This window comes from Setaria viridis, chromosome 5 (genome assembly GCF_005286985.2).
Source record: "Setaria viridis chromosome 5, Setaria_viridis_v4.0, whole genome shotgun sequence".
NCBI classification, from domain to species: Eukaryota; Viridiplantae; Streptophyta; class Magnoliopsida; order Poales; family Poaceae; genus Setaria; species Setaria viridis.
This window is the reverse complement of record NC_048267.2, coordinates 377,158-400,780: the sequence shown is the minus strand read 5'-3', so window position 1 is coordinate 400,780 and position 23,623 is coordinate 377,158. Positions and strand designations below refer to the sequence as shown.

The 23,623-nt window shown below is 44.1% G+C and overlaps 4 protein-coding genes across 8 annotated transcripts; all 4 read right to left on the bottom strand.

Annotated features, from left to right (window-relative positions):
* Nucleotides 1-740: 740 nt before the first annotated feature.
* On the bottom strand, nt 741-5,332 carry LOC117857053 (glycosyltransferase-like At2g41451). The gene is made up of 11 exons (XM_034739526.2): nt 4,869-5,332; nt 4,233-4,382; nt 4,099-4,151; nt 3,613-3,721; nt 2,725-2,859; nt 2,599-2,643; nt 2,228-2,415; nt 1,984-2,125; nt 1,565-1,611; nt 1,385-1,472; nt 741-1,301 (listed from the first exon to the last, which is right to left on the bottom strand). The coding sequence occupies exons 1-11, from the start codon at nt 5,265-5,267 to the stop codon at nt 1,026-1,028; spliced, it is 1,632 nt and encodes a 543-aa protein (XP_034595417.1). The 5' UTR covers nt 5,268-5,332; the 3' UTR covers nt 741-1,025.
* Nucleotides 5,333-6,978: 1,646 nt separating this feature from the next.
* On the bottom strand, nt 6,979-9,091 carry LOC117857054 (salt stress root protein RS1). Of its 2 annotated transcripts, none has more exons than XM_034739528.2 (5): nt 8,931-9,091; nt 8,644-8,786; nt 8,457-8,546; nt 8,263-8,350; nt 6,979-7,680 (listed from the first exon to the last, which is right to left on the bottom strand). In XM_034739528.2, the coding sequence occupies exons 2-5, from the start codon at nt 8,746-8,748 to the stop codon at nt 7,325-7,327; spliced, it is 639 nt and encodes a 212-aa protein (XP_034595419.1). In that variant the 5' UTR covers nt 8,749-8,786; nt 8,931-9,091; the 3' UTR covers nt 6,979-7,324. The 2 variants fall into 2 exon arrangements, with proteins under 2 accessions (XP_034595419.1, XP_034595418.1); XM_034739527.2 differs by having other exon boundaries at nt 8,903-9,028.
* A 2,937-nt stretch (nt 9,092-12,028) lies between these two features.
* LOC117859339 (cyclin-A1-2) lies at nt 12,029-16,104 on the bottom strand. The gene is made up of 11 exons (XM_034742583.2): nt 15,731-16,104; nt 14,461-14,866; nt 14,234-14,367; nt 13,747-13,839; nt 13,527-13,660; nt 13,354-13,429; nt 13,174-13,250; nt 13,053-13,086; nt 12,808-12,957; nt 12,567-12,701; nt 12,029-12,482 (listed from the first exon to the last, which is right to left on the bottom strand). The coding sequence occupies exons 1-11, from the start codon at nt 15,938-15,940 to the stop codon at nt 12,411-12,413; spliced, it is 1,521 nt and encodes a 506-aa protein (XP_034598474.1). The 5' UTR covers nt 15,941-16,104; the 3' UTR covers nt 12,029-12,410.
* A 2,676-nt stretch (nt 16,105-18,780) lies between these two features.
* Nucleotides 18,781-23,294, bottom strand: LOC117857905 (putative ubiquitin-conjugating enzyme E2 38). Of its 4 annotated transcripts, XM_034740812.2 has the most exons (9): nt 22,941-23,294; nt 22,756-22,841; nt 22,103-22,205; nt 21,471-21,497; nt 20,610-20,848; nt 20,472-20,535; nt 19,813-19,952; nt 19,409-19,720; nt 18,781-19,285 (listed from the first exon to the last, which is right to left on the bottom strand). In XM_034740812.2, exons 3-9 carry the CDS (start codon nt 22,167-22,169, stop codon nt 19,019-19,021), a joined length of 1,116 nt encoding a protein of 371 aa, XP_034596703.1. In that variant the 5' UTR covers nt 22,170-22,205; nt 22,756-22,841; nt 22,941-23,294; the 3' UTR covers nt 18,781-19,018. The 4 variants fall into 4 exon arrangements, with proteins under 4 accessions (XP_034596703.1, XP_034596702.1, XP_034596701.1 ...); XM_034740811.2 differs by lacking the exon at nt 22,756-22,841 and having other exon boundaries at nt 22,941-23,293; XM_034740810.2 differs by lacking the exons at nt 22,756-22,841; nt 22,941-23,294 and adding an exon at nt 22,333-22,725.
* Between the last annotated feature and the right edge of the window lie 329 nt (nt 23,295-23,623).

Genomic DNA, 23,623 nt, shown 5'->3' with positions numbered 1-23,623 from the left:
GCTCGGGCGGGACGCCGGCGAGGTCCCCGAGGGCGTGCGCCGTCACCGAGACCCCGAGGGCGTGCGGCAGATTCTCGAGGAAACGCCCCCCTTCCGCCGAGAGGCTACCACCTCCAGAGGAAGGGAACGCGCGCGCTGGCGCCGCGGAGGCAGTGGCTCCGGCGCATGGGGGCGGCAATGGCGGGGGCAAGAATGGAGGGTGGAAACCGGGAGGGAAGAAGCCGGGAGGGAGCGGCGGCGGGGGAGGAGGGAGAGGAGAATGGGATCGGCGGAGCGGCGGCGGCGGCGGCGGTGGCGGGGGAAGAGCTGGGGTTTTGCTTGGCGGCGAAGTCGGTGGGAGAGCAGCGGGCGATGGGGAGCAGAAGACGACGGGAGATTCCGGAGCTCCCATTCCCATTCGTCGGCTTGCACAACCGCCTGCTTCTGCTTGGGATCGATCGCCTCGCCTGCCCACAGTGGTAGTGACCAGTGGCTTCTTTTACATTTTTGGATTTCCAACGTGAATAATAGCAAAAAAAAATGGTCTTGCGATTCATGGCAACCAAAAATTAGGTTTCGGTTGCTCAGAATTAAATCATTCTGCTGTTTACAGTTGTTCCTCAATTCAGCTACTTCATTAGCATGCAGTCTTTAATCGAAAAGATATGAGCTAAAAAGCCCAGAGTTTGCACATCGATCAGTACTGCATTTGCGTCAGCCACCACCACAACATGGTCAAGCGATGTGCATATGCTTCTCAGTAGAAATTTAACATCAATCAATCTATAACTTAAACCCGGGGAAAGATTCGCCTGATTTCTGTTGTATATATTACAGTGAGTGTGTTATTCTCATGTCTTGCACTTGCTTACCAGCCCACGTGATGGAAGCAATTTGCATCAGCACAAGGCATGGGGGGAGTCGCAAGATACATCGATCAAACAAGCCTCTGCTATCTATATGTTCCACGCTGCATATGCATTGTTAAAGTTTCATCTGCCCAGGAGCGACATCAGTCAAGATCGCCTGATCAATCTCACATGGCCTCATGACAAAGCGCTTTCAATCAGCTCAACAAAACCGGGGGGTGACATTGGCGGCATAGCTTCCTCCTGGGCATCAACCATTTCTAGGATCTTTCTTACAGTTGCTTGCAATTTCTCATGGCCACCTTCCAATGTGGATTGCCCAGCTGTTACATTGGGTAGGATGGACTCCTTGTTCTCAAGACCCATGTTCGACGACTTTGTTTTTGACTGCGCTTTCGCTGATGTTACTGCGGAGGTGAAGACGCCGGATTCCTTGAGACCACGGATGATAGCCTGCAAAGATTAGGCATAAACTTAGCAGCAATAAGAAACAACTTTCATAAGTTGACGCTTTCAAGATTGATATTAGGACTAACCATTGGCGCATATATACGTGTCAACACACCCTTTCTCAAAAGTTTCAAATTGGTGTCCTTATCGGTCCATACAACATGTTCTCGATACCTGAACAAAGGTAGTCAGACAAATGTGATCTCTCTCTTAATTCAGTGAGGCTAGGGAGGAATGATTGGAACACAGGAGCGTAAGGGTGTTACCAGTTCCTCATCTCCTCCTCAGTAGCTGTTGATGCAATTATAAAGGCCTGTCATGACAGAGCACAAGGGGGAATTCATTAGTCCTCCCCAGTTATCCAATTAGCCATATACGCACATGATATGTAATAAAAGCCACCAGTTTTTCTTCTTTCTTTGGAAAGGGTGTAATCAAGAACTTTGGGCTAGTAACCAAACTGGTCCTTCAGCTTAAAAAAATGGGTAAAAATACAGGAAGAAACAGGGTCATTGAAAAGACAGATATATCTTCGGCGCAGCTGGCTATATTTTGTGCAATGGACCAGGGGGGCATTTCTGTGGTTATTATAAGGCACACCAACAAGGTACACTATTGTGCAATGCCCCCACCACCCCCACATCCTACATGCATTTTTGTGCAAAGGGAAGAAAAGATAGCTCACCAATCGGTCAAATTCCAAGATGAAACATCGCTTCACATCTTCTTTAGTGGGCTTGCAGCCACACCTATCCCTCCTTGAAGTTAAGTCTGAAAACTTTGTGTACGTGTAATGCAGGATAGCAGCCTCCTCCAGTTTAATTTCGCTACAAATAAAAGGGATGAATAAATCATCTGGTGGAAACAGACAAAAAATTGTTGATGGGACATTTGTTTTAGAAAACTCTCAGCACAGTCAGATGTCTTACTTTGGGGTTTTCATGTAATTATGCCATCTATGAGCACCATTGGGACGCAAATGCTCCTGAACCCTTGCAGCTGATTTTCCATTACCATAAGTGAGGAAGTAATTTGGATTACCACGTGTTGCTTCTTTGTATAGGCCAAAGTATGTATCCTTTGGGAGATGGTCGTAATTTTTCTTAAACATTGAAACCTGCACGTATAGAACTTGGTGAGAATTTATGCAATCATTTGATAAATGGTATGAGGTAGATCCATTATTTTCTATAATGCAATAATGTTAACCAAACTACAATTTTTTAGCAGCAAGAGGCAATCCATTTATATACATGTGGCACTCTTAAACAAGTCAGTGAATCATCAGTAGCTTACATACCTCAGTAAATGGATCCTTGATGTCATCCCGCTCAATGCTGCTCTCCTGGACAAAAATATAAAATAATCATATGTGAAGCATGTCACAATATTCAACTTCAACAAAGATGTTACTTCTGCAACTCACATAATTGGGGAAGATAACCATGTCAACATTGTCAGGAACGTCTAAAAGCAATCGCCTTAGAGAGTACTCTCGCGCACCAGCTGGATGAATCAACTCATCAGTATCAAGGTGAATTATCCAATCCATTCCAGCATCCTGTAATAATCAAACAGGGGACATTTGCATCAATTCACCACGAAATACAAGGTCTTTTCAAAATAAAAACAACACCTAGTAAAATGCCTCCCATAGTTATCACACATCATTGTAGTCATGTCTATGCTAGCTCAACAATGATGTAAAGTCATCAGACATGCCATTGATATGGCATTGGAGATTGGGAGCATTGCAAAAAATTAAGATGATTAGAACATTCTGAATTTTTAGTCAGTAGCTGTATCAATCACCTTGTTAAAGTTTGTTTAAAGTTTGTAGTGGACTAAGAACAAAGCCCCATATTTCTACTAACGAGTGACACTGGTACATGTCTTACATCATTTACTACTCATCCTTAAAGTTAGGGCAAGGAAGTGGGAAAAAGATGTCGGGGAGGAAAAGGATGAGAAATTTTCTGTGGCTAAACATTACTTGTAATAGAACCTATTTCATTACTTTCAACTGTATGCCTACACTGCTACACTCCCAACTTGTGTTAAACTATTGACGTCATATATTGATATTTGTACCGCCGAGCTCAAAAACAAGACTGGCACATGATTAATTCCCGTCATCATTTGGGTTCAAATAAAAAAGCAAAAAGTAGCTGAAAATTAGACAATATGAAGAGCACTGGTATCTGTAGATGTAGATTTAGACCATTATTACAGCTCTCTTTGGAAAAGGAACATGAAAGTCAAGATTTCTGAGTGAACAGACGCGAAAAAATAGAAAGAAAGAAATAGTTCATACCCTTGCCATAATAATAGCCATTTCCATGTTAAGTGATTGCTTAACAAATAGTTCATAATTGCACGGCTTGTAAAAGAAACCTCCCAGCCAAGTCTCATTCCAGATGCGGCTGAAATCATAAAACGGTTGAAACGATGGCGCTTAGACAACCAAACAATCAACAACAATACTTCAGAAATGCATATAGTAATGAAAACAGAAATACAGGATCCAATCAACAACAACATTACAGATTTTGCTTCAACATTCAAAACTATTCAATTACAGTATTGCAATGAAACAAGTAACTTGGCATCCCACTTGATGCCTCTACCAAATTTATATTTACAATGCATTTTAGTCGTATAACGTATATCCTATTAACGCAGTATTATCGAAACTTACATTAGCTGCAGATCAAATTTCCAACTGAACTTATCTTACATGTAGCGGGTTTGATTATTGTTGAAAAAGATTGTCATGTAACTGTTAAGTCCATCAGCATACCTTTTGTCCTGTCTCTCTTTCAGTTCTTTAGTTCTGTAAATGATTTTTACACCCTAAAGAAGGGACGCAGAAAGTAAGTAGCAGATTATGCAAAGAAATCACAAATAGGAGGGGGTATGAAATGACTTATTTACCCGAATAGATTCAAGAACAGAGGTGACAGCTGGCTTCGCAGCCTCTCCTTCAACAAAGAGAAAAAAATGTGAAACACCAATGACCTTGTGATAATACAACCATGGAAGAATCTGGTGCAGGCCAGCAGATGTGCTTCCCGTGATACAGATCTGCAACCCAAATACGAATTAGCTTGATATAAGTACAACTTTGACACATTAGACTCAAAATGCTTACAAGGTTATTGCATTTGAAAAGAAGTATATGATTTTGAGGTTGAAATAAATCATCTAGATAATTTCATTTTGAAAAAAAATATATATATACCTTGCAGGGTAACGGCATGATGTTAAGAGTCTTGTCTACTTGAACAAACATCTAAGAACCACATGGATGCCATATACCCTGTTTTTCCAACTTGCTATCTCAACTGGGTAAAACAAAAAGGACAAAATGTTGCTAAGCTAAGAGACTTGGATTCACACGGAGAGTGTGATCGAGCTAAACCTCTGTTTGAAAGATTAGAACTCTCAGGCACGAGATGCTCAACAGGGTACTCGGATCACAGTATTTCAGCAGCACGAGATCGCATCGAATTGGTCGGAAAATGGGACCTCGAAACGGCGGATCAGATCGGAGGGTAAGCGCGCACTCACCTTGGGAGTTATAGAAGATTCAGAATCGAAGCTCCAGCCGCCGTAGAGCGAGACTCCGTGGGAGGATGCGCTCCGGCCGAGGATCTCGGCGCAGTCTGCTGCCGCGGAGGAGGAGGAGGAGATGGCGAAGTAGGAGCCTTTGCCCCGAGTGGAGGAGGAGGAGGAGGAGGATCCGAGAGGGCTGTTCTCCATCCCCGGGAAGCGCTGCGTGTCGTCGGGCCAGGCGGCGCCGGCCGGGTCCCGCATGCCGCCGCGCCACTGGAGCACGAAGGCGAAGGCGGCGAGCGCGAGCGGCAGCAGCGTGAGGAGGAGGAGCATCCGCGTGGCGAAGGCCGCGGCCGACGCGCCGCCCCCGCCGGCGGAGGAGGAGGAGGAGGAGCCGCCGCGGTAGCCCGCCATGGGATGGGAGGCCGGCCGGTCGGTGGAGGAGGCGCGGTGCGGAGTCGTTGGCTGTACAGCACACTCGCGGAGAAGTCGAGCGTTGCTTGGCACGAGTGGGCATAGCACCATACGGGCTGGGCTTATGATGGGCTGTAGGTGTTGGGCGGGCTGGATTTATTGGGCTGAAGAGGCTGGGTCTGTAGGAGAGGATTTAGGCCCATGCAAGATATGCATGGCCCTCTTTTCTTTTCTTTTCTTTTCTTTTTTGCACAGAAAGGAAGTTCTGGCCAATATATATTGCTCGTCCTGAAGAAAAAAAAAAAGAAGAAACTTTCTGTTGCTAGCTTTGACTAAGACACCAGTGCAATCATTCAGGGCAAGCAACCCTGAATCCTCCAGCTCAGCTAGCAAAGATAAACAGTAAAATGGATTGCAGTATGCAACCACCTACTACGGTACGTAGTATCTTATTAGTATAGAGCGAGAAGTAGATAGGTACCATGAGAAAGGAGAATGAAGATACCGTCATGTCTTTTCAAAGAAAAAAGAGAGGAAAAACTAGCCTTTCCGGCCCAAAACTGTCCAATAGACCAATGATACAATGCAATGCAATGAAAGGGAGGCCGGTGACGTTGATAGATGCCATCTTCATCATCTTCAATAATGAAATGAAAAGAAGCTGATGCGGATCATACACCTACACCTACAACCTTCAATCCATGCGTCGTCCTGCTGCATGCAACTTGACTAGCTACCACTCTGCTTATTTACAGAATAATGCTGACTGCATCTGCTGCCACAAGGATGAATACACTGGATATTTTCTTAATTCCTTCCTTGTTTCCTTTTTCACATCTACCTATCTCCTGCATTTTTCGATCAACAACGACTGAAAAAGAGCTCGACCATTGAATCAGCAATGACTTTCCTTCTGAATCTTCATCTTCTTTATCTATATATGTTGATATCATTGCACTGGGTGGCCTACTGATCAGTTATATATGATGCCTATTAACTTGGGGATATTTATGAGTTCCCACATACAATATTTAAGCACACATCACGTACACAAGCTGGCAATGGAGGACGGACTCATCTTTCTTTTTGTTTAATTGTATATGAGAAAGAAAGAAAGAAAGCATAGATGCGATATACGTTGAGTGGCGATGACGACGATGGAGGAGGGATTGAGATCACGTCCTTTTCCTGAGGGCGCCACTGATTGATCTGTCCTGCCTGCCAAACCGGCCTGCAGCATGCACATCACTTCCAGTTCCAGTAGTAGTTATCTCCTCCAAGTTCTTCACTAATTCCATCTCGTGCTTATCCATTTTTTTTCTTTCTTTCATTCCTTACTACAGGGTTTTTTTCACCTTTAATTTGAGTACATATACGACTCTCCTCTATAAATTTTTACCTTTTTCTACTCCTTCAATTCGTAGACTACAGGGGAAGGAGGGAGTACTGTTTATAAAAAGTGTTTCAACTAAAAACCATGCTAATTGTCTAATACTAGATCAGGGCTCCAGAGGTATTCAAAGTCACTGGCATATAATTAAGTGACTGTTTCGTACACACACCTGCAGTATTACAGAGGCACAGAGCACATCGTTCCAAGCCAACAATTAACGCCATGTAATTAGCACGCTAGGCATGCACGGTGTGTGTATGTAAGTTATACAACCACCATCAATTCATCATGTATAGCACCACAAAAAACAAATAAATATGACCATCAACAAACAAACATATCAATATAAATAATTACACATATATGCATGTTTGATCAATCACCCCAAATCAAAAAACAAGAAAGAGAAAACAAATTTACAAGACACCCATCCATCGGGCGATCGAGGTGACAGAAAGAATAACAAATGTTCATGCAGTAATTGAAGCAAAGGTTTGCGCATGGGCAACTGTACTGTGCGTAACTTCTTAATCACTTTGCGCTGCACCTACGCGGTTGACAAGCTAGAGAGTAATTTAATTTCATCTCACGGTAACTTTAATTAATTTACCAGCAGCGACGAGGTAGAGCTTGACTTGCTTGCTTCTTCGGTAGCGTCCATGGATCACTTCTTCTCCTCCGCAGCTGGTGGCGCCGCGGCGGCCTCGGCTGCGGCTTCCGCTGGCTTCTCCTCCTCCTCCTTCTTCTCCTCTTCCTTCTTCTCCTCTACCGCCTCCGACGTCGCCGCTGCCTCCTCCGTCGCCGCAGCGGCTGCAGGCTCAGCCTCCTCCTTCTTCTCCTCCACGGCGACTTCCCGGGAGGTTGCCTCGACCGCGGCGGCGGGCTCCGGCTCGGCCGCCTTGGGCTCCTCCTTGGGGATGAACGGCGCAGCCTTGTCCAAGATGAAGGTGATCGCCGGGGAGAGAGGCGTGGTGCCGGACTTGGCCACCGCGTCGCTCACCAGCTTGGCTCCAGGGAACTCTGCAGATGAATTCATTCGGCACGAGTTTATATTTTGTTCAACAAGAACCATGTGTACAGAGTATGGACAGCCTGCCATGAAAGAGATGAACGAACAATCGAGGACTTTTGGTTTTTGTTGTTTTGTGTTGAGATTCTGTTGGCAGAAAAAGAAATACGTAGTAGTTGAGAAGATTCCTATGCAGTTTGCTTGTGTAGAAAGGAGAATAAAGTTTGTTTGAACACAAAAGGAGAATAAAATCTAGTTTGTCCAAAAAGACACAAAGATTACTCAGGAAATAAACCCCAAGAAAATGACCTCTTCAAATTAACCACAGGATTGCAGAAAAGTAACTAAAAAAGGAGGCGGTTGTTGGTGATCGATAAGCAAGAAAATAGTATTTGAAAATCTGTACTCAGTTTTCACTGTAAAAAAAATACAAGGAAATAAATACAGTTTAGAGCGAGGGTAATATGGTGTTTTATGTGAGATTAAGCTAGACGTACGTGATGAAAAACCCTTAGAATGGCATGTGCTAGCTACTATGGACCAGACCAGAGAGTAACAGATTATTTCAAGTTGCGATCGATGCTTGTTATTACCGATCTTAGCCAGCTCGTCGAGGAACTTAGTAGCTGCAGCCGAGTTCTTCTTGCTGATCTTGACTGGTTTCTTGTCCTTGAACAGAGCCTAGTTTAAGTAGCAGGTAAGAGAGGTTATCAGTAACAGTAGGACCATACAGCAGTTGCTTAAGTTGAAAGCAACACCAAACAAACACTGAAAGACGTGAGTTTACCTTAACCTCAGGAGGAGATGCTTCATAAGTCTCCACAACCTTGGGCTCCAGGTCCGTCTTCTTGTCCTCGATCTCCTTGCCAAGCTCCTCCTGTAAGTATACAGCAAACAAAGACGGTGGTTGATGAACAAAACAAAGATACATAAGACGGGCATGTCGATCATCTGAATTCCTCTAGGTATATTACCTTGTTGAAGGACTTGAGGAACTCGACGGCCGCCGCCTTCTTGCCATCCTTGTCAAAGATCTTGTTGATGCCAGGCAGAACCTTGGTCTTCCAGTAAGTGGCCATTTTCTGTCTTGTTTCTTCAAAAGATGAATCAATCGTCTCTGCTCCGGCCAACACAAGAACAAAAAAAAAAAGAAGAAGAAGAAAACCATCAGAAAAATAAACTCGATCAATCTTTGTCGATCATGGCACTGAAAGAAACCAAGGAAGAATTAACTCAGCAGGAAGAAACCAAGGATGCATACATGCAGGGGAGGAGTTGTGATGAATGGGCAGCGGTACAGGAGCCACGGTGCCATGAGAGTGATATATAATGGGCTGGCAAGAAAGCCACCCTGGGTCGCATGAAATGACAGCGATGCCCCCACACGGGGTGGCGTGGCAGCCAGCCAGCCAGGGGTACAGGTGTCAAAAGGAAGGAAGATTATGGAAGGCACGTCATTAAGCTAAGCCACCCAGAGCTGGGAGCCTGGGTTGATGATGCCAGACCAGAGAAGAAGAGGAGGCTTGCAAGCCTTGCTGCGCTGGAGTAGGGACAGGGACCCACCTTAGGGAGTAGCGTGAGCTCCTCAAAGAAGCAACTCCTTGGGCCAATGGCAGAAAAGCCCACCTCCTTTTGATTTGGCTCTAGTACAAGATTAGTGCTTGCTATAGATTAAGTAAAAAACCGGCCAGGCAGGCCACTATAAATAATATGAGCATGTCCAAGGCCAGGAGTCAAATTAAAGTAAACCAAATCAAACCCAGCTAATTTCGAATCAAATTTGCTATAGATTAGTGGAAGGATGGATGACATGCTGGCATGAGGGGTACATGTACCAGCACTGACAGCAGCCTCCTTTTCCAAGTGGCCATGTATGCAGGGTAGGCGACAGACAGCGCAGAGGAGAGGGGCCTGCCATCGAGTATTTGTCCAAATTTGAGACGTTGATGCTCCAAATCCTAAATCACATATACATACACGTTGAGTACCAACCGTTCGTTTTTAGCGAAATACATAGCATAAATGCAACCCCAAGGCTAGCAAGATCAGCTAAAATGTCTTGAATAACAAAAATCGTGGCCACTTGGCACATGACAAGACCCCCCCAATCGCTGTCACATCTTTAATTGCATATATGATGATGAGGCACTGAGCCAGGTACCCAACACCAGCTCAGCTCAGCTCAGTTGTAGATCCTACATGCATACCTCAACCAACAAAAACTATTCTCAGTCAGCAGGTTTATGCTTGAATGTGTGCAGAGCTAGCACAGAATCATGATGCTGTTTTTTTTTCTAATTCCCGTGCAATTAGGTCAGAAACAGCTAGCTCATCAGCCCCCCTGCAAATTAAACTAATCACCAGTCTCAGGAATCAAATTTCAAAGTCAAGTTACTTGTTACGCATGAACACTCAACCGTGTGAGCATAAGATTAGATTCTTTTTAATGAATACGGAATTGAGACTTAATGCGCAAATACTTTCACCAATCAAATCAGGGTTTAAGATAACCACCAAGATTTTTTTTAAAAATCGTAACTACCTATGCAACTTAGCCAACCACTCCTCTCGCAAATAGATACTTCTCTATATCTACAAAGCTTGCAAATTTTGTTCATCCACAAGTACATGTAGTTCTACCAATTTTGAAGTCAGTATAGCCGTATCTCTGAAGTGACTTCCTGAAACTGTGCACTGGGAGCACCATAAAACGGACCTTAAACTGTTAGCATAGAATACGGACCTTAATTAGTTATGAGTTATGACTGTAGGGAACTAATTGTTCATGAGCATTCATGAGATCATTGTTTGGATGCTCATGATTAGTTCTTTGTCGCAATGATGGGCGGTGTTCTCGTTCTGTAGTCATATTTCCACATTTCTTCATGCATATTCATATTCAGACAGATAATCTTTTGCCTCTGAGCTTATATGCATGCTAAATAAATACTATTATTTTGGGCACAGATCAGATCCAACATAAGAGATTTTAAAAGTTAGTAACTGCGCGTATGCAACCACTCACCCTGCTCTCAAATAGACTCTTCTAGACTTCTATGCACAAATAAGCTCATAAATTTTGTTCTTGCGTAATTACATGTCTTTCTACAGGTTTTGAAATCAGTATAGAGCCATATCTCTAAAGTGCTTTTATCTAGATCATGATGTGTGTTATTAACACATATTTTTTTCTGAAATTATGAATGCACTGGGAACACCGAAATACGGACTTTAGTTAGTTATTATGATTGTAGGAAACTAACTGATCATGAGCATTCATGAGATCATTGTTGGAGGCACATGATTTAGTTCTTTGTCACAATGAGGGAGATGTTCTGTGGTCGTATTTCCACATTTCTCCTTACATATTCATATTTAGACATATTTTATTTTGGATCTGAGATTTTATGTAATATCCAACAAATACTTTTGTTTTGAACACAAATCAGATCCAACATAGTAGAATGTCTTCTCTACCAAGATCAAGCTACCTGTTGTATCTGAAGGTTTATATATTCTTTTAGATAATGATATGAAGGTTTATATACAGCTATGCAAGTAGTACAATACTCCCATAGGCACAAATTAATATGTAGTCAATGATGATCGGACATCATATATATATGACATAATGGGATTAGGCATCCATCAGAACCAAATCCTACCAATCATTGCATGTTCAAAGCTTACCAACGCACAGTACTGCAAATTCGGGCAACTAGCTGGGATTATCTGGAAGCTTCATCAGCCAGGCCCAATAAGCTGTGCTGTGACACCAGCTAGAAGATACGATCTGTGTCGATGTTAACCCTAGTGTGCTCGTTCATCACGCCGCTGGCACCATCTTTAATTTTCTTACTACTATTATTAATTGATTACTATGGGTGCAAGCTAATTGCATCACACGTAGGTATGCACGTCTAAACAGCTAGCTGAACACAGCAGCATGAATTGTTTGAGCTCGCAGATATATTCAAGGGGCTGAGAGGGACATGCCCCATTTTTTCCGCCCTCTGGAATGGATACTGTGAAAGTATGTCCAGATACATTGATTCGTCGTGTCGGCTCCTTTTGTTCCTGTTACGCATGCTCTCCATTGCATCTAGTGTTTTTTCTTTGTTTGTTTTTCTTTGACAGACCAAACTACTCTTAGTCAGGTTGATCCCAGACACACGAATACGTCTTCTCCATAGGAAAGCTCTTGCTCTTCTTCAGTCAAGGACAAGACACAAGAGACAGAGTAACAACTTATTCAGAATGAGCACTACTAAAATCTGGTGCTCTTATCATCATTAGACTAGAAGCGCAAATGCGCAATGACCCTCACAAATACATCATCCAACATGTGAGTCGCTCAGCTTGGATGCCATGCTTCAAGTGACTGTCACTCCAGTCAGTATTATGACATTACAAACGAGATGTTATGATCCACTGCACTACAGAACTCCGATTTACATGTGCCTGCAAACATGGGTCTAGATACAGGAAGATTACAACAGGAAGCAGGAGAAGAATACAGGGAAAATCACACCATTTTCCTAACATCACCACAAACTTCAAAGCATCGATCTAGAATCTACACTCCTCTAATCCCCTGAAATAACAGGGGGGGCATCAGCAACGTTCTGCGTCAACCAACCACCGGCACAGTTGTGCGGGTGCTTACTGAGCATTTGAGCCACAAGAGCAAGAATTCAGTAAGCAACTGTAACTACTCCTGGGCATTGGGCTTCTTCTAATTCTAGCATGTCACATCTCGGAAGAATTCGGTAGGAATTGATGTTGGACACTGCTTCTTTGCAACAAATTTGTACTGAGGGAGAAAAGGAAGAGGATAAAGTAAGTACTAGCAACAGCGATTGTTAACTGAAGAAACTGGGGACCAAGGTTCAGTTACCTTATGTTGACTGTACTTTTCTCTGATCGCAGGAAGGTTGCTCGCAGGACCAACACTGAATAGGTGGTGCAATGCCTTTACACAGTCACACAATTGCGATGGCTTGTATTGTGTGTAGTGAGCAAGAGTAGAATTCTGCTTCCAGTAACAATGGGATGTATATATTAGCTCATGCAGACATTTCATTAGGCAACTGCTACAACGATATGTATGGAAAGGGCAACATGATTATGCCACATACCCAAGGATACTTTGTTGGCTGCAGTACAAATTTTGCCAAGAAAATAGCTGAGGCAGCTATTAGTGATGGAGGGTACGAGAGTAGGTTGTACTCCAGAAGCGATAGCTCAGCGATGTAACTGGCCAGGAACTCAAGATGCAAAGCTGGATCCTGTATAAAGAAAAGTAATTGTCAGCGCAATGCAATGATATAGTTAAATTATGGAATTGGGTCACATTAATCTGAAGCTGACTATGTAGCCGTACCTCATCACACGCTTGTGCAGCACGAGCAAATCTCCTATTATAAGCAAGAAAACGCGTTAGTGAAGTTCAGCTCATATGATCGTCATAAATTTTACTGAAATGAAAGAGAACATGAAAGGACCTCAAAAAGCATTTGGCTGTAGGTGCAGTCATTTCAAACTTCAAGTAATTCAGTACAGAAGCTTCCATCTCTAAAACCTGTAGAGAACATACAAGTTAGAGTGTGACCAATGACAAGAGACTATCGGATATGGTCTAATAGATAAAAACAAGGAATGGTCAGAAGTAATATATCCCAGACCTCATCTCTGAAGTAAGTGTTGTCAGTTATGTAGCAGAATTCTTCTACTTGTGGTGCACATATCTCCTCGTATTTTCTGAATTTGAAGTTTCAAACATGTCAAAATGAGTATTCCAATAGTGTAATGGAGGATAACTCAAAGAAATAATAAAAAAGAACTAGAAGAATCTTACGCAGCTATAAGCATGCAAGCAACACCAAGTAATTGCAGCCTTTGGCGGTTGATTTCGTTGCCAGAAAGATAACGGTCAATGTAGTTAACTGTCAGGTACAAAGTATCAGGAACAAGACGGTATTCTTCAGCAACCTGCACAATGGAATATCATGAGTACAATGGAAGGTCAAACCAGATTGATATCTAGGCTTTTAATTATATTTAGCAGAAAGGCTTACTTCTACAAGCCAGTCTATCAAAATAGCCCTCATGCTTGGATTGACATCCTTTTGAATCGTTTCCATGAAATCAGTAGATGGTCTTTTCTTTGTCTACCAAAAAGTAAAGCCGCACTGTTAGTGACATACATAGCAAAGGAAGAAGCTGAATTTCTAGGACTCTATAACATATATATTCAGTGTAGGACGAATTTTGTCAGAACAGAATTAGACATTCTTTCAATCAAACCGAGCTTTATATAAAAATAATCAGAAATTGCTCCCATACTGGGAAAGTGCAAATATATATGATCAAACACACTTAAAGTAAACAAATTATGGCCTTGCTGATTTGGTGGCACCAATGTACAGTTTTTGCTTGTTGGGCATGCAATCTACCTAAATTGGCTACGTGCATAGTAATCTTCATCCAAAAATGCAATTCCTTATGTTCAGTGCTTGAGGGAAACCATATTATCGGTATAAGGGCAGAGGACAGGATTGTCACCTCAGCCTCTCGCAGATGCATGTAAATGTCAGAAGCCAGAGTAGCACACAGCTGTGGATCCTCGAAGTCATTGTCAACATCGCAAATGCGGTCAATTTCCATTGGGGCAGGGGCATTTTTCTTCCACTTATTTTCTGCAAATGAAACCAGGTCGTACACATTCGAATCAACGAAAAGTCGACAGAATACACTAAAAGGTGCAAAGCTTAATAAAAATTAAAGCAAACCTTCAACATCTCTATCATCCGAGATACGTAGGTGTTCATTTGCGCGCCGCTGCAATGAAGCGAGCATTGAGGTGTCCCCATTGTCTATGTACTCAATGTCAGGGCTTTTCATGGAGTCACAAGTCGACATGGTCTCGTCGACAGAAACTGAATCTCCCGAGCGTCCAGGAGACACAAAGGTGCTGCAGGGAACCAGGGAAGGTATGCGACTCGGCACATCAAGAACGGTAGGCACTTTAGGAGGAGGAACATTGTGCTTCTGTGCCGTGCTGTCATAGCGAGAAAGGGGTGGGGCTGGCTTGATGGAAGCCGATTTCACAGCAGAACCCCGTACGGAGCTCACACTGCGAGCACTTGCCAAAGATGGCTTCTTCAAGGGTGCAGCTGAGATAGCTGAATTCAACTTCTGCATGAGAATTGATCAAAAGGGATAAGTTAGTTCAAACCTCTATCTGGGATCTCCACTAATCAGGTACCCAAAAAAAATTAGTAGCAATACTACAGGTGCATAATATCATATTGACAACAGAAGATTCCAAAGCAAACAAAGACAAAAGAGTGACACATTGCCAAAACCAAGGACCTTTCTTTTGAAAATGCCGATAAAACTTGTAGGAAGGTCTAGCCTTTGACCATGAGCAGAATCCAAGATTTCAACCAATAAAGAGTAGTACCAAGTGTCCAAGTCCGTGAGGTGTATGCAGCCTTTAAATCAGAAAGAGAAAGAGAGGCTGCAGACTTCTTTTTTTTTTTCAAAAAAGATAAAGAGTTCTACGAAAGCACAAAATCTGTAAAAGAGGTGATGTCGCTCCTAAGCTAAACCCCAATACGCATCAGAATATCATATTGACGAAAGAAAAAAAAATCTTTCAAGGCCCCAAGAACCAAGACGGCAACGGAAAAGTGTATCAAGAACAGGCAGCAATGCAATAAACACTAGTGAATGAGTAAAGAAGCCGTCAAATCGAAGCGTATCTCCTGCTGCAATAGTACAAAAATACCGAAACCCTGCAAAGACCGCTTGGAAAGATGCAGAGGGCATTTTGACATCAAGAATTCCCCTAGCCAAGAAACCAGAAATGTAGTCGCAAGAAGAGCCAAGAAAGCCACGCCGATTCGCAACCTTCCAGAACAATCTCTCCGAACTAATAGCCGAGACAACAAGGAAGAATCTTGGGCCCTCGGAGAAGCCCAATGAGTACCGCATGAAATAAAATTCCCCCAATCCCCGCAAACGAACGATCCCCGTGGGAGGGAGAGCCGTACGTACCGCGCTTCCCGGCGGTGGCGCGACCTTCCCGGTGCCGCCGACGGCCCTGCCCCCTGGCGCGGCGACGTTGGTGATGTTGCCGAGCGCGACGCGCTTCTTGGCCTGCGCGGCCGCTGCGCCCGCCGCCTTGGGTCCCCCGGCGGTGTCGGCCGTTGCGGGGCGCTTGGCGGTGGCGGAGGACGCGTGGCGTGAGGCGGCGAAGGTCGACATCGTGTCGTGGCGGAAAGAGCTTCTTCCCCTCGCGGAATCCCCTCCTCGGGCTCGGGCTAGCCGGCTAGGGTTGGGGTCCCGACAGGAGCGGCGAGGGGATTGGGAAGGGACGACGCGAGGAGGGAGGGGGAGGGGAGAAAAGGAAGAGGAGATTGCAGGAGGAGGCAGAAGGGGAGAAGGGAGTAAATGGAGGGGATGGCTGTTTTAGGGAAAGGCCCCTGTACTTTCAATTGTTTCCTATTACGCCAGGGTCATTAGGCCGTTGATGCACACACACTGTCTGCTAGTAGTGTTTTGAAATTCAAATAGCTTGTGCCTCGGGTTGACGTTGGTAATGCCGTTGCAAATCCGATTTTTTTATTTCATTCAATCGTGTGTAGTAGGATTCAAGTTATTGAGTATGGTCACGAGGAAATGGGTCTAGTTTGCCCTTTTTCCGACCAAATGGACAAGAAAGAAAACAAATGAGAGGAATTAGAGGTACTATGCTTTTGTTTTCTCAGTTACAAACACAAATGTGTGCGGTTTGTCATGAATTGCTAGATCCGTAACTCCTTTTGTAAAGTATAGGCGGGTGCCGGGTGACGACAATGTAGGCTGACGAAGAAGCTGCATAAATTTCATCTCCGTTGCGATAAAACTCGAAACAGCTGCATATATATAGTGGTTTAGTTTGAGAATTGCATTTGAAATTTGAAAGTAGTGAGAATGCAATCTAAGCATCGGCAACGGCATGAAAAGGCCTTTATAACAGCAAGCAACTACTACAAGAGCAGGAGGAGGTGGAGACTGGAGGGGAGGGAGGGAAACGGGCTGTTTGAAAGGCGAAGCCATCTGGGCCGCCCATCGCCGCGGGGGTTGGGAGCGTGCAGGGAGGGAGTGGGGCCCGCGCGTCAATGGAACCCAACCGCATCTCGAAGCGCGCGCGTTGCCCGCACCGCCTGGTGAACCCACCTGCTGGGTGGGTGGGGCCCAACGAAGCGAGGTGACTCACTGGACTCGCAGGCCAGTGTGGTGGTGGGTTCACTGGGCCGGTGACCGGAACCAAGCATGCAGAGATAGAGAGAGGCTTTCTTTTTCAAATGGTTTCGAACTGCCCTGCCTGCAGGGGCTATGTGAACGTTGGAAATCAGCTAGGTGGTGGGCCCGGACGCTGTCTGACTCCTCCTGCCTGCAGTCGCGGCGGATGGATGGTTTGTCTGGGCCTGTTTGGTTCGTGGGATAAACTTCCTGCCGTTGAATGTTTGATATAATTAAAATTATTAAATATAGAATAATTATAAAACTAATTGCATAAATAAAGATTAATTCGGAAGATAAATTTATTAAGTCTAATTAGTTCATGATTTGATCATGTGATGCTACAGTAAATATGTGTAAAGAACTGTTCAATGCCATACATGATTCTTAGAATCCCAGTATACTTGAAATACCCTGCATATAATACTACTGGTAATACCCAATTTTACTAACACACTATGCGCACAAAAGAGACACAGACTTCCAGGAAAAAAGAACGATGTGAAATGAAATAACCATCCATACGTCTACTAGGTCCCCTTTGGCACGGCTTCTTCAGGGGTTTCTCCATCGTCTTCTGAAGAAGTCGTGCCAAACACCTCACCTGAACATAGCTTCACTGCTGAAGCTCCTTAAAACCCGTAGAAACCCGCTGACTAGAGCCATCCGCGGCTCCTCCTGATCTTTTGCCACTCTTGTCCTCGGTGGGCCCCGCAGACTGAGCGAGGGGGCCATCAGCAGGAGGTGAGGGCAAAGGTAGCCGGCAGTGGCCGGCGGAGGCAGAGGCAACGACGGCGCGGCTGAGGTGGGCAGTGGAGGCAGAGACAGAGGAGGTTGGGGCGACGGCGATCGGAGGGCCGCGGCGGCAACGGGGGAGCAGGAGTGCGCGTGGGGATGTTGGCGGTGTGGGGAGGAAAAGGGCGTTGGCAGCGTGGGGAGGAAACGAGACCGGAGGGCACCGGCAACGGCGGGATCGGCATGGGCGCCGGCGTGGTGGGGCCGGAGGGCGCGGTCGGTCTGGATGGCACCGGCGGCGCGAGGGAGCAAGCCTGGAGCGGACGGCAGCAGCGATGGCGTGGAGTAGAGGAGCGGACGGCAGCAGCGCTGGTGTGGAGACGGAGCGAATGGATAAAGAATGGTGGGAAGAAAAATAAAAGAGGAAGGAAAGAAAAAAAAGAAGGAAAAGAAATATAGGAAGAAAAGAGGAAAAATAAAGAAAAAAGCTAAGGGTAGTATGGACATTTCATATTGTTGCACGTTTTAAACAACACAGGAGAAGCTGTTTGCTAAACGTTTTTCCAATCGGACAAGCTAGATAGAGCTTTAAAAAAGCCGGAGAAGCCACGGCGAAAACCGTTTCAGCCACAGCTACAGCCCTGCCAAACGAGCCCTAAATAATGTGAATAAACAAAGTGAGATAAAAAGTAGCTGAATAATGTTGAATTGACAAATATACATGCCTACTACACTACAGTTTTGGTGAATAAAATGTTTTTTTGCCTTCTTCGCAGCGTGGTAAAGTTAAAAAATGGAGCCTAATTCTACACTCACGACCGAACGAACGGCATTTGGCAAGCATGCCTCTGCCACTGCACATGTATAAGTATAACAATCTTGATAAGCCCATCTGTTTTTCCGTTCCTATGTTTCAGGATCCAAAACTGTTTTTTACCGTAACTGCACTTAATTTATGTTGGCCATAAGAGCGCCACGTGTTTGCAAGTACTACTGCACAGAAACTATTATACAGGCATGCATGTGAACAATAACCGTCTAGCAGGCTGTTCAAAGTCATCACATGAATGAAACCATGAAGTAGATTGGCACGGAATGAGTATATATATTTTTTTCATAGAACGACCCATCACCAGAAACAGGTTACCTGACAAGAACAATTCTTGTACCAGATACAAAAGCCTTTTCCAAACGGTGCACCTTCTAGAACCTAGCACTCTAGCAGTGTATATAAAAGCGCGTGAATTGTGACCTATTACACCATTTCACCTTTCCGTTAGGACTTGTAATGCAATGGTCAGGTGTTCTTCTGACAAAAGAATTCTAGCTAGCAGGCACAATCTCATCTACAACCGATGACTGTCTTTCCAGTTCCAGCAAGCAACTTCTGTTTGCAGCAAACTCGGTCCTCAAATGCTCAGTGTACAGAGTCAGCGACTTCTTGAAATCTGCAAAGCACTTGTCACAGGCATATCTGGCACCACTCCCAGCAGATGATCCAACGACTGCCCCAGACATGTAAGCACTGCACGCGTCTAGGATGGCACGCTCACGCTCGTGGAAGTGGCGTGCAACCAGGGTCTCAAAATGCTGCAGGGAAAGAGAAGAGTGTAAGAACACTGGAACGCAGAGCTTATTTGGAATGCAGGGCTTATATGATATATCTATGAGTAGCTGAAATATCAGTCTATCAAGAGATGAACGATTCAGCACCTTTGGAGGCTTCCGGAGTGAATACAACATTGTCTTGCAGGATAGCACAAAGGCTGTCTGATTGTAAGCCATGGAATTCTTTTCACCAGCTGTTGTTTTAGCCGAATTTTTGTTTCCTGGCTCATTGAAGTATGGCTTATCATTGAGCACAAGGCCCTGAATGGAGACCAGCACCTGCAGCATGGTGGAATTTGACTTGCCCCACTTCTCGCACCCGTTACCCCACCAGGTATTCAGAAGGCTCAGGCAAACCTTCCCGCTCTCATACAGGTTTGGATTCAACCGAAGTCCACCTGAATGGTAATGAACTTTCTGCACAAATCAAGTATATTTTACAAAAATATAGTGGATGGCTGTGCCAATAGAAATATTGAAGGGAAAGATGGTGTCAAGTGGTCACATACTGGTGGGCATTTTGGGTATTCAGCAGGAAAACGGACATCGAAGAAGAACAATCCATCATGATATGGAGTTCCAGCTGGCCCAACTATAGCAGCCCTGAGCAGATCAATCCTGTCCTCATAAACTCTAACATATACAGATTCTGCATAATTGAAACCAAATTGATCCAAGTCAACAGCAGTAAAAAAAATAGCTGGTTTCAGTTGTAAATACCAATTAAGAATGAGGACTACGACTATCAGGTTTAAATGCCAATCAAAGAGACATGATGTGCATGAGAAGTGGCATAGCATTTGCCCTGGGGCACACAATTTTGTACATGCAAATTGTTTACATTTTCTAATGTGTTTCCTAATATAAAAATAATCACTTTGGAACACCTGCAATATGCTAGTGTGACAAGATTATCATGGAAAAAAAATTGTGAACAAAATGATGTAAGCGATGATTATATAGAAACCATAGTTATCCTTTAGTTCTTGGAAGCTACAGATTGTGGTAGTTCAGCAGAAACAAGAAACAAAACATTGATAAAAACTAACCTGAAAAAGTTTTCGGTCACAATCAATGTATGAAATGCCAAACTGTACTCAACACTCAGTGTTGAAGTACTGATAGTTTGATAAGTGTACAAATTTATCAAATAAACATATGAACTGACCAGGTAGATTTTTCTGTAGAAGATTCCATTCACTCTGGATTGCCTTCACCCAATCTTTGGTGGCCTGGTCATGAATGAAAATCAGAATCAGATTTAATAGCTGAAAGGTTCACAAAATGACGCAGGCACACATCATACCTTTCCTGGCGATGTTTTTGCATAGTGGTGATCGGAGAAATCTTGAACAACATCAAATTGGTTAAATAACATGTAATCATCACTCCCAATTCCATGTTCTGTCCTTGCATATGATGATATCATACTTGCGCATTCAGGTTTGGGTTTTTGCATGCTTAGCACAGTGCCAGTTCCACTTGAACAGGGATCCAAATGACTCTTATTTGCAGTGACACTCAAAGAGGAGTGTGGAGTGGAGGCTGAAATCCAGGATGTACATAAATGATTATCGAGTAATGCCATTACAATGTAATTTGAGAATAGGACAGAGATATGGACCAAAATACAGTCTAGGCGATCATCTCAACTGGGCCTACTTGAGCACTGCTCATGTGGAATTGCAAATTCCAACTGTCACTCAACCAATGAAAGGTAGCTACTTGACTACTTTAACCTTTGATAATGTTGAACATGCAGTGCTGCTTTAAAGATTAATGGACTAGCTATTAAATATAAGAGAAAAAAATATTTAAAGATTGTATCAGTCCCCCGAGTAAGTTGAATCCCACAATCTAAGAGGGAGTATACTTATGAAACATATGACTGAAAATCTGCCCTCTTCAAGACAGAGCAGAGAGCACCTTACTAGTTTACTAATATCAGTGCATCAAGACTGAGAAAGTTCAAAGGGTTTCCATCATTTTTATATATTTTTTCTCAGTGACTAAGTAAGATGTTCCTTATCAGTTTTAGGACCTTGTCCGCCTCTGGACTGAGCACTGCTAATAGAACATATAATACAATCAGATCAAACCGCCTCTTACTTTGAGGTAAAAACATAGTATCAGGGCAGTCAAGAACTTGTGTAAAATTCAACATTACCTGTCCAAAGTGGATCAATGGATTTGCCTGCATAAACAGACCATTCATTCATTAGAAAAAGCATTCAGCTTATGAACAAAAAGATCATAAACAACAGGACTCACATATCATCACACACAGATACGGAACATTACACTCAAACACTGTCAGTAGTCTGAACCACTGATCATAGCAAGATACTCAAATTTATTCTCCCGGTGAATGTATATTAGAATCTCCAGAACTATTGCTTGATGTGCGCATCTGAGCATCCAATAAGATACACAGCAGGCCAATATCATTTTGCAGTTCTTTTAGTCAATAAAAATGCCTTTTTTTTAAGCTTGTCTATGTACATATCTACTTGCTAGGTTCCTAAAATTTGATATATCCAGTTCAGTAGTTCTCACAGAAGCAAGATAAGTACAAAAAGTGCAACTCCTAAAACACAGCACGCTTGAGTTCTCCAACTATAACCGTGTAGAGCAACATAATAAAATAATCAAAATTATCTAACAATTTCAAACCCAAAAAACAATTAGATTGCCGTGTGAGATACTGAGATCAATCCAGGACTGATAGCAGGGCAGAAAGAAAATAGGCAATTCAACAAAACAGATCGTTCTTCTGAACATCAGCGAAAGGTACATCACCTTTCTTTTTGGAATCCTTCTTACTGACACAAAACAGCTGCAGCAGCTTCTTGATCTTGAGAGCCATCCTTCCCTTCTTTGAATCACCTCACACAAAAAGCACCTGCAAGACATGAGACGCCATTGCTTGTAAGTGCCAACAGGAAAGATCGTGTTTTTTGTCTGCGGAAACCACAAAAAAGGTCAAGATCACAGGCGCATGAACAACAGATATGCATAAACAGAAGCACCTTTTTTACAAAGAAGAAATCATTTAATTTCGTCGCTAAGAACAAGTGAACAACCGAACCAAAAAGAAAAGAAAAGGAAAGGAGCAGTGGAGAATCGATCATCTTGGTTGGAGAATCCCAACGCGGCAAGTATCTCCCTTTCCCTTTCCAAGTAGCATGCTGTTTTCCAAGAACTGGTTGGTGGTGAGGCCCAGGTGTCAGCGACCGGCACTCCGACCCCAATCAGTGCGCGCGTGACGCAAGATCGGTCTCTCTCGGTCCAATGGAAGCGAGACACCGCAAACACCAGAGCAAGAACAGACAAAAAAAAAAGAAATAAATAATCCCGGATGAGTAGAGCAGCGAGACACCCGGAGGGGGATAAATTTGAAGCGTCAGCGTCCAGGAGCAGGAGCGGCAGCGCATCACGATCAAGAACCCCACCGAGAAAAAGAAAGGCGTCCATCCGTGGTCAAAGAAACAATCTTCCTTCCATGACACCCACCATCAGGATTCAGGAAACCACAACCCTGGCGGCGGAGAAAATAAGGAAGCCCAAGAAAGAATCGATCAAGATTCAAGAAGAAGCGAGCAGAAGAGACGGGGGAGAGGAACCACGATCGCCGCACCTTTGCGAGATCCCTCGCGCTGCGGAGGAAGAAGAGGGGGAGGGTTTTAGTAGGAGCAGGCAGAGTAGGCAAGGGGGGGAATGCTCTTGTGGGTGGGGGAGCTTGAAGATGCTTGTGCGACTGGGACTGGACACCTTGCGTGCCAGGACGGCAAAGCGTGAAGCCTTGGCTTCCTGAAATCGCTGCTCATGTCAAGGGCGCCGTCTCCTCTGCCATATCGTCGTGTCGCATCCTTCACCAGATCTTCTGTTGTGTTGCATCATCCCTGTATTTACAGGTACAGGTATACAAAGTTTCCAGAGTCGTGAAATATACTACATTTTTTTCAGGAAACTCGCACAAATAAAGTCATGGTGAAATTCTTGGCACTTACTAAACCGGAACCGTGACCACGACGAAGTTGCGTGTTTCCCACGTAGAGAGAGCAATGGCAGATCGAGCGTCTATATAATGCCATAAGTGCACAAAGGAACGCAGATTCCGAAAGCATTAAGGGCGTGCTTGGCTCCTGGCCTTGCGGCGCCACGCCCTTAAGCGCTACAGGCTTTTGGTGGCTCACACGCCCTAAAACCGCCCCATTGTTCCTTGTTGTGCAGATACACTTCCAAGAAAAGAAGATGTGTACTATGCTAGCAGCTTCACATTTTGACACTTTCAACGACAAACAGTCATCTCCCCCGCGC